Source organism: Lutjanus erythropterus, chromosome 3 (genome assembly GCF_056507025.1).
Source record: "Lutjanus erythropterus isolate fLutEry1 chromosome 3, fLutEry1.hap2, whole genome shotgun sequence".
NCBI lineage: Eukaryota > Metazoa > Chordata > Actinopteri > Lutjaniformes > Lutjanidae > Lutjanus > Lutjanus erythropterus.
In genome coordinates this window covers 42,175,187-42,185,757 of record NC_139319.1, presented here as the reverse complement: position 1 = coordinate 42,185,757, position 10,571 = coordinate 42,175,187, and the positions used below count along the sequence as shown (strand labels likewise).

At 36.7% G+C, this 10,571-nt stretch overlaps 1 protein-coding gene across 1 annotated transcript; it reads right to left on the bottom strand.

Moving 5' to 3' along the window:
* Nucleotides 1-256: 256 nt before the first annotated feature.
* Nucleotides 257-7,116, bottom strand: pold4 (DNA polymerase delta 4, accessory subunit). Its single transcript, XM_084746874.1, has 5 exons — nucleotides 6,982-7,116; nucleotides 5,392-5,507; nucleotides 4,416-4,499; nucleotides 2,920-3,031; nucleotides 257-665 (listed from the first exon to the last, which is right to left on the bottom strand). Exons 2-5 carry the CDS (start codon nucleotides 5,495-5,497, stop codon nucleotides 641-643), a joined length of 327 nt encoding a protein of 108 aa, XP_084603000.1. The 5' UTR covers nucleotides 5,498-5,507; nucleotides 6,982-7,116; the 3' UTR covers nucleotides 257-640.
* Between the last annotated feature and the right edge of the window lie 3,455 nt (nucleotides 7,117-10,571).

Below are 10,571 nucleotides of genomic sequence, written 5' to 3'. Positions count from 1 at the left end.
CCTATGACAGATGTTTATTATTGCAGTTTGGAGTAAGTTCTAATAACTATATCTTTATTGTAATTATTTGAAGCACTAACATGGGCTGACACAGACCTTTCATGAACGCTGACCTCTTTCCGTTATCTTGGCAACACTGCAGAACACAAGAGTGAAACGGAGAGACTGAGTTAACTCAGGTCAGTTATTAAAAGACTGAGACAAATGTATGTCAGTGTGGAGACCACACAGGAAACATCAGAGGGGAGCAAAAGTGTTCATTCACATCTGCTTCATCATTTAATCTTTACAGTGCTGACAGTGTGCTAACCCCTCCCTCCATTAGACATCACAACACAGTGTTTTAGTAGATTTTTTTTTTATTTAAAACGTTGATAAAAAACTGTGTGTAAAGGCAACATAGCACAACACACACAAAACACACAACTGGATGTCGTGTCATTCTTCTGTCTCCATCCTCTGTTGCTCTTCTTCAGCTTTCTTCCTTTAGATATTTTCTCTCCGTTTAACTTTTTTTCTTCGTATGTGGACTTTTTCAGGGTTCGGGGGCAGAAGGGAAACACATTCATGATTTGTAGTGATAAAAATGAACTGTGCTTTTGTTGGCGTCTTTGCTGTTTTCTGTCTTACGATGTCCTCCTCACAAAGGATATTCACTCCACAGGCTGAAAGACAAAGAACAAAATCATTACCAACACATTCAAACCAAACCAAATGTGAAGCTGTCTGCAAGAGTTAGGCCTGAAAGTCATCCCACATTTTTCAGCAGTACATGAACTTTTCCTGAATTAAATGGAAACTAAAATGACTGATAATTATGATCTGTCTGATCAGAGAATAATAAAAGACTATGAATCCAAACAGTCATTCACTGCCAGCTTTCTTCACTGACACTGGGCCTCATGCAAGAAACAATTGATAAATAAATTTCCCTTTATTTTTGTTCATATCCATGATTTGTTCTTGTTTTGTTAGTACCCACTGATTCCTGAGATTTATCAGTGCTTTCTCATTTTGTTCTTCTCTTAGGTAAGATAAGATTTAACAAGTGCTCAAGAGAGAAACATCTTGTTTCCACAGTCCACCGTTTGTTCAGCACAAGGAAATGTTTAAAAATATATATTTTTTTGCTAACAGTAGTTATTATTTATTATAATTATTTATTAGAATTAAAATGAAAATATTTATACTTAATATAAAAATTTAAAAAATATTCAGTATTTCATCCAGAGGGACAACTAAGTCTTCCTAAATCTATTTCCTGCTTTGTAAATGTGCTGCTTTTATGTACTGTAAATCAACTTAAGTAAAAAAAAATTGGGGGTTTTAGATGTTTGGCCGGACAAATCACGTCATTTGAAGATATTTGTGCAGCTCATAAACTGACATGATGTAATATGAACTTATTGGGCAAGTCACAAATATCTGACATTTATTACATTTATTATGTAATAAAGAATACTAACATTTTGAATGAAAGTGTAATAAGTAATGTAGAGCTTTTGCTTTACGCTCCAAACAGTTGGTAAAGAATGACAATAAAGCTTTTCTTCCCCTTCATTGTAAACTACTTGATTATTATTATTATATTTGGTAGATTGCATATATTTTTACACACCTATTCATATTTATTTAATATTTTTTCTTCTGATTGCACTATGTGACATATTTTTCTATTCTTGAGAGGAAGCATCTGTAATGTGAACAATTTCCCCACAGGGATCATTTCTGATTCTGATTAAAAAATTATTAATAAAAATACATTTATTTTACTCTCTCATTTTTTAACTTCCTCATAACTGCAGTTATTAAATTCTTCTTCCATCCTATGATTATAGTGTTGCTCCAGTTCTTGGCCACGTTGTGTTCGCACACACCACAGCAGCTGCCCTTACAGTATATAGTGTTTAGGGGTGTTACCTCTGCTAATAGCAAATAATTGATTAGGGATGGGACATGATTTTTGAATATTCAAATCGTCATTAAGTAATAAAAACTCAAATAATTTTTGTGACAATCATTTTGTCTTTTAAAATCCATTTTCCCATGTTTATTTCTTTTATTTTACCAGCGCCTTGAAATACCACAATACTACCAAGTCTGCATTATTACAGGTCTAGGTCGTATCTTCGACAGGATATCTACAGACCCTGATGAATTTTATTTCAGACTGACAGCCTGTTTACTGAACATTTACTGGCTCCAAACTAACTGACAACATGTCAGACAAGCAGCACAAATCATTCCATCAGCCTCGAGCCTCAGAGGACAGAAGAGTAGAGTGGACAAAAAGTTTATTTTGATGACAACGTGTGGATTTTACTCCGCCTGACTGCTCTCTTAATAAACACCTGTCAATATCAGTTCAAGCTCAGTGATGGATAAATACCAGCTTCCATAAATACCGACTTCAAACTTTTTTTTGTGGTAGTTTATACTAATGCTGAGCTCTGTTCATGTATAGAAGTCTTCAAATAATGGTTGAATAGTTCCCAGTGAATATCAAATTGCATTTTAGCTTGAAATGCCCGTCCCTACAACTGACCAAACCTCCTCAGTTTATGATCACATGGGATTCATTAATCATTCAGCACAGAAGGGGATGAGCAGCTTTGGGTGGTTAGGAATGTTTGGTGCATCTTATTTTTTCTCTCAGATACAGTTTAAGAGAATATTAGCAAATGGGAATTATTAGTGGCGTTCACACTCAATAAAACAAGTTGGCTAACATCACGGCTTTGGCCTCCTACAGAAATACAGAATGTAATATGTTTAAATGATTCTCCACTTGACATGATATGAAAACAGGAACCAGAATCATCTGTGTGTTGATGCCTCAACATGCGGCGTGACAGCAACTAATGATGTAGGTGATGATATAAGACCGTGTGTGTGTGTGTGTGTGTGTGTGTGTGTTACCTCTGGTTGTACTCGGGGTCAGTGTGTGTTTGCAAAAGCAGGTCTCTGATCTCCTCAGGTGGGTTCAGACCATGAAGCTTTGCTCTCTCCCATCTTTGCATCCTGCTGATACCTGCAAACAGAGAGACGGTGCGGAGAAAAGATTGACCGTTTTGTGTGGTTAAAATTAGCATGGCACAATTAATCGAAACTGTATCAAAATCACAATATGGCTTTGTGCCATTTTCAGATCACTGGAGGTGCAATATTTCTTAAATCCAAAAAAACGTGTCATAATGAATGAATGTGGTGAGGCAGAGATGTCCTGCTCTACACATCAGACTCTACACACTTAAAAAAACATCATTTGGTACAGATTTCTGCAGAAAAAAAAAAATCATACTATAGTCATTTTAACATGTTTTCCAATCAAAAGAAGAATAATGACAGAAAAGTTATCATTACTTCTAATATCGTAAAACATGTTGCCATTGCAATATCAGTCAAAATAACTGCAATTAGATATTTTTTCAATCTCATTCAGCCTTAAATACAACCTGTTTTAGCTCCTTTGTCTCCCATGAAGAAAGAGCCCAGACTTTCATAAGAAATTTTGTGAGTTGCTGAGTTCAGAGAAACATTCTAAACTATCTTCTACAAAGTCTTGAATATTTGGGTCTTCTTGTGAATTTCGTAAATGTTAAACATAAAGTGCAGGATGTGCACAACCTTGTAAACTGACATTAAGAAGTGACGAGCAGTCCTTCACTGTAAATTGATCGGCTGTTTATAACTGTCAGTTGTCTGTCAATGTAAAGTTCAGCCTGTTATCCTGAAAACAAGAAGCCACTGCTCTGAAATGACACAGCCTGGACGATGAGTTCAGTGACTGCCTGTCTCACTGCCTGCCAAACTCCATTAACATTTTGCTGAATTTAACAGTTTTAAACATCTATGATTTCTACAAGATTACTAACAATTTCTTGTGATGCATAAACAGACACTTACTCATTTGACGAAAAATGCTGCATTAATTTGAACTCTGATTAATGTGAAATGGGCACACAAAACACTTATTTCGAAATGGAAATTATAAAGGGTGACACTACAGCTACAAAGTTCATGTCAGGTGAAACGAGTATTTCAGCTTAACATACTTCCTTGATCTCTGATGACACATTGTGGTCATTTTATGATTGATTACAATAAATATATTACAGATTTCTCCTTCAAAGGTAGTGTCTGACCTGTCAGGACATTAAATACTGTTATATGTTTTGGGTTGGTGAAACAGTAAGAAAAAAAAGAAGGAAATAAAGGCAGAGGACAGGATCTATACCACCACAAAAATTTCTAGTAGATCATAAGTGGTGATTGAGAGGGATTATGTAATATGAGCCTATACACTGTTGTTTAAGGAAAGTGTTGCGGATTATACCTTTAATGTGACTTTCCCTTATCCCTTTTCTATGCAAAAGCCAGATGTTCTACAGTGTGTAGCTGTGTAGGAATGTCACCTGTGCAGGGTCCAAATCTCCAGTCCAGATCAAACTGTCTGAGCTTCTGCAGCTCCTGGTCTCTCACTGTTTCAGTTTCAGCCTCTGTTCCAATAAAAAAGACTTGGATTTATCTACTTACTTTAAGTCACAACAAAGAATTACAGAAATCTGACAATGGTTTAATATTCAACTACAACCAGCACAAAATTCATTTCAACCCTAGTGTTCAAAAGTGAGTACTGGAGTTCAAAAAGTGAGCTGGAGCCATAGACTATTTAATACATGATCTATAGTTAGAGTGAGTTGATTCCACCTGCCTCCTTAACACTCAATCTACACAAGTGCAGGACAAGTCCAGCACTATACTTTAACACAGACAAGTGATGACGAGTCCTACACTTGAAGTTGATCAGCAAATATGGACTCTGGAGCTGGACCAGACTCCATTGACATTTTGCTCAATTTATCTGTTATAAACATCTACTCCTTCTATAACATTCTGCAAACATTTGGCATTAATTTAAAGTCTGATTAACAGACAAACAAACAAGAAAAATCAAAGGAGGACAAAATGTTTCAAAGAAGCTAATTACATATCATGGTCATTTGATTATTTAGTACACTAAATATATAACATATTTCATCTTTATAATGAAATAATTAATTTGCTTTTTAATATTCACAACATTTTTAAAAAACAAAACAAAACAAAAAAGTTTTCAATGAACTCCAAAGACAGTAACTACTGGCTTATTTATTATGTAAAACAGACACTGGATGTTTCATGTACTGAGTTGTGTATGTGTGTAACATTTTCACAATTGCAGTATGATAAAATCTATATGAAAATATGAACCTGAAAAATAAATTTTAGCCTTATTAAGAATCTGTAATGCTGACTAAGTTCTGTATTTCACTGACTGTTCTCGCAGATACAACACAGAACATGACAACATGAGCACCATACAAACACAAACACTGTGCTGCTCTTCACCTTTGGGTGACGGAGGAGGAGTTGGACTCTTCTGTCGTTTCCCGCCCCTCCTTTCTTTCTTCACCACCTTGTATGAATCAGTTATCAGTCTGCGCTTGGTTGTCATGGTGACTGATCTACAAAAAACACACACAATCGCACACACAGACACATGCACTTTACTGTATGCTGATCATAGAACCTTCATTTGAAAAAAGAAAAGCTGCAACGATTCATCGAAAAATTCCATTTAACAACTTGTCCACTGGGCAAGTGAGTTGCCAGATTTACTTGCCTGACACTGCATTTTGCTTGCATGCAAACGGGCATGTTAGCATCTATCCTGATTGGCCGCCTCACATCTATGATGTGAGACATTAGCAGAACTCCTCTTTTCTACGTTGGCAGGTGAGACCCATAATGAAGCTGCTTAATGTCTAAAATGTCACAATATCAGTTTTTATGGAATGCACTTTCAAATTACAAATGGCTTGTATTTTAAGTTTAAAAATATTGTCATTGTAGTATTTTGTATTTTATTTTGATATATTTGATGAGCAAGTATTTGTAATTTGCAACAAGATACTTTTTGGTGCATTTGCGCTCACTGGTACTGAACACACGTGAAATCCTTTCAATCTGATTGTGATCCTTGTTTCCATGCAGTGTTTATCTATCAGCTGTTTCAAACATTCACATTTCCGTCTTTTGCACTGTATAGTTGAAGCAGATAGGGACGCAACTAACGATTATTTTCATAGTTGATTAATCGGTCAGTTCATTTCTCAATTAACTGATTAATAGTTGCGGTTTTAAAATGCCAGTGTTTCCCAAAGCCTATGTCTTGTTCTTTAAAAAATTACTCAAACCGATTAAGGAATTATAAAAATAGTTGGCGATTAATTTAATAATTTAATTATCTAGATGGTTTGGGTGAGCATGTCCGGACAACACTGTTACGTACGTCCGGGTTGAACTTTCAAAATAAAACACCACTGAAAGAGCACACATTAAAGCAGGATATTAAAGGTTATACCAGTGTTATAATTTCGTTTAACTGCTTTCATACAGAGTAATTAATGTATGTAAATGGTCATTAACAGCTTGTAACTAAAAACCGTTCAAATGACTAATTTTCTTCTCGTCCTGAAGTCGCACGGCAAATTCCAATTTTATAATATCATCTTATAGTCGCTGAAACAAACAAATAACACATAAATAAATACATTTACACATGAGAAAAAGAATCACTGCCTTATTCGTGAACCTTTTCGTCGCCTCCTGACACTTTCTTCTTCTTCTTCCTCCACATATTAAACACACCGTCATTTGGTTGAACGGACGTTTGTGACCGGAACGTATATAAAAGCATTAAGCAGTTATTACGACTTCATCATGTTATATCAGGGACGTTACTCAGCTACATTTCAGACAAGTTTAGCTATTCAAATCAAACAGAAGAGCTACATTATGTTCACTTATCGACGATGAAAGCTGCAGGAAACGATCAAATGTTTCATTGTAAACTCGATGCAACATACAGAGGAGTTTGAGCGGAGCAGTTTCACGTTCAGCTGCAGGTTTCTGTCTGTTTCAGTCTGTTAGACCCACCTCGTTATTCCAACAATCAAAGCTCTGTCGAAAACCTGCTTTCTCTTCTTTCAGTCTGCAGCTGTTTAAAAACCAGTCGACCAAAACAATTATGACGACGGTTTCTTCTTCCGTCTCTGCAGCGCAGCATCACACTCCTCTGCTGCCGCCTGTCGGTTGTTTTGCACATTACAGCAAAAGTCACTACTTCATGTTAATGTATCAACAGAATGGAGTAGTAATGGATTGCATGTAATATATTGCATAATCAGTTAAAAAAAAAAAAACAAGTACATATATCCAACCCAGATTACGTACAAAAATGTGTAATTACATCATAGTTACATTGCCAAATGTTATATTTTTGATGGCATATGGTAATTTTAAAATGATGAAATCTCTTTTCATGATAAACAGTGCTTGATTAAGTGTGTCTTGCAACTGCTTCGCAAAAAAGCACCCAGGACAAAAATACATCTTGTTTGCTTTGCAAATGTTTTTGGGGTGTTTAAAAAGGAAAAATATTTGTGGAAGTCAAATTTTTGTGGCTGCATTCAGTTCTTTAGTGTGAGGTGCATGTCTGATTTTAAAGAAATCCAAAAGTATTCAGATTAGGATGCATTTCTGGCAATCCAATGGATGGCATTACTAATTACACAAATTGCCATATAATTTGTATTCAGTAACTGAGTACATTTCAAAGTAATCTGATCCAAGCCTGTATATCACACAGGCAGTGGTGAGCTGAGATCCTTTACCTCAGCAGAAGTGCCAATACCACACATGAAAAAAGTTTTGGAGACCAATGAGTTGTTTGCCTTCTCTCCACTATCATGAAAATTAATATCTTCTCATCTTGTGGTGCTCAAAGTACCAAACAATACAATTTGAAACCAGTATCTCATTTTATATACATTTTATATGTATATAAAACTAATGACCCACATAATCCAGAGACTTTGCTGTGAGCAGTTTCATGTAAGTACTACTTTCTTTCTAGAAGAAAAGAGAGTATTAGATAGTAAAGTTGTTCTGGTATATTCTACTGTAGAAACAGTACTTCCTACATTAAAATCACTCACCACAGGGTCTGTGGATTTTGGGAAAAAGACAGTGGTTTAAAATTTTTCAAATGTATTTCTTTAATGTTTTGAGAGTGCCATTTGTTCCATTATACTGGAGAGAGGGCAGACATCTCAATGGCCATACATACTATTTATATTTAATAATGAAAAGAAAAAGAAGAAGAAGAGCAGCAGCTCTGGCAACAGAAGAACATGATTGTTATTCATCATCACTTCCAGCCATCAGATAGAGAAAAGAAGACATTTACTGTACTTTATTCTTTATCTGGATTCCCATTAGCTTCCACAAAGTGGTGCCAGGGTCCAGATAAGTGTCCTGACATGATCTTTTGTGGCTAATGCATCAATCATATGGAAGGATGCAGTCCTTACAATGAAAACTGTGGTGATGATGATGGAAGTTAACCTAATGATGATGATGATGATGACGATAGTGATGGGTGACAGGAAGGCGGAGGACTCTCTCTCTCGCTCCCTCTCTCTGGTTGTAAATATCAAAATCAATACAAATCTTTTTGACCTGATCTGCAGTCTTCTTTCTTGGTATTTCCTCTTATGCGTCTCACTTATCCCTCCATCCAGATAGATCACTCACTGTTTAATCTAATCTGAGGTGTGTGTGTGTGTGTGTGTGTGTGTGTGTGTGTGTGTGTGTGTGTGTGTGTGTGTGTGTGTGTGTGTGTGTGATTGTGTGTGTGTGGCTGACAGGCTTGAGCGTTCACAGCTGGAGAAAAATGCCACTTTCCCTTTGTCTGTGTTTTGAAACTGAAATCAATGGAATGCTTATGAGAGACTTACAATCTTAGAAATACAAGTCACGTGTCATAGTTTGATTCTATCGGCTGCAGGAGTGTGTGGTTCAGATTGTTTTCACCATGAGTCTGTATGTGTGTGTGTGTCATCATGGCAAAATGTGTATCTACTGTAATGGAAACTACTGTAGAAGTGATTTTGAATATATTGTGTTGTGTTTATGTGCCTGTCTGTCTTTGGACAGATTTTGTGGACATGATAGCCAGACTGTCATCTAGGATGATTATGCAAGCAGCATATTTGGACTTAAAGTTTGATTTATTGTTAGACGGCACCCTCTACTGGGTGTTGTAAGTATGACGTTTGATGTACTGTATATATGAGTAAGTGCATATGGATGAGGTGGGATGGATTAAACACAACATAGGAGTTTGAGTTACCTTGGGAGGCAGCTGGATTTGCAAGATCAAATGAGAATCCATCCATCTTATTAATTTGCATCAGCACCAAAAGTGGTACAGCCAATCAGCATCCTAGGACGGGCTATTGGCACCTACTGGTTTTAGGTGTGGCGACAGCGAGAAGCCTCCATGGAAGCAACTTGTCTCGAACAAACAATAGCAGCTCCCGAAGATGTTAGCATAGATATTGTGATAGCATTGGTTGTATCAGAACTGGAGAATATTTCTTCATTGAAAAAAGAGCAACAATACTGAAGGCTGTTCTACATGAAAAAGATGTTTTAACTCTTTGGCAAGAGTATGAACTGATTGGTTGAAGTCAGAAAGACTGATGGTTCATCCAATCACCAAGTGTTTTTTTTTTTAAAGTGCCTGCCCTTTTCCAAACTGTTTCTAAGTTGGTTCTCAGATGGTTCTGTGTAACAAACACTGTTGGGACTAACGCGTTACTGTAATGTCGTTATTTTTTGCAGTAACTAGTAATCTAACACATTATTTTTTAAATTCAGTAACTCAGTTAATGTTACTACATGATGCGTTACTCCGTTATTTTACATTATTTTTTGTGTAGTCTCGGCTAGAGACTGAGCTGCAGCCAGAGCTGTGTAGTCCTGAATCTTCCTGTGTGTGTTGTGTATGTGCGTGTGTGTGTGTGTGTGTATGTGTGTATCAGCGGGGATATGGGAGAAGACACGCTGTGTGGGCGTGTCTGTTTACAAGACTGGTATCATCATGGCGTCAGCGGCGGAGCCCAAGTCAATTTTCTTTACTTGGAGATATTCTCACTACTTGACCTTTGTCGAGCACAAAGACAAGAACGTTTTAGTTAAATGTAAGTTGTGTCTTGGATCAAAGATCTTATCTACTGCCCAAAATAGCAATTCAAACCTGTTGAAATACCTACAGAAACAACATGCTGCGATGAAGCTAGTAGCTAAGAGTACAGACACAGACTCTGATGCTACTTCACCTCCACCACCTCAGCAACAGCGTCTGGATTTGAACTGAGGGACTGACTGCTCCTGCTAACCAGGAAAAAGTTGATAAAGCCATTGCAGGGTATGTTGTAGAAGACATGTAGCCAATTTCTATTGTGGAGTTGCCTGCTTTCAGGAAGCTAGTTAGCATGATACCGAGCGTCACACGGCAAATGGGACGAAACACTTTTTCTAAGTACCTGGAGAGCGAATACGCAAAAATGGAAACCGAGCTGAAGAAAACTTAGCTTAAAACTTAATGGGAGACCTTTTTTTCATAATAACTAAAAAGTTACTTTTCACAGTACTGCATTACCTTTTGGTGTAAGTAATCA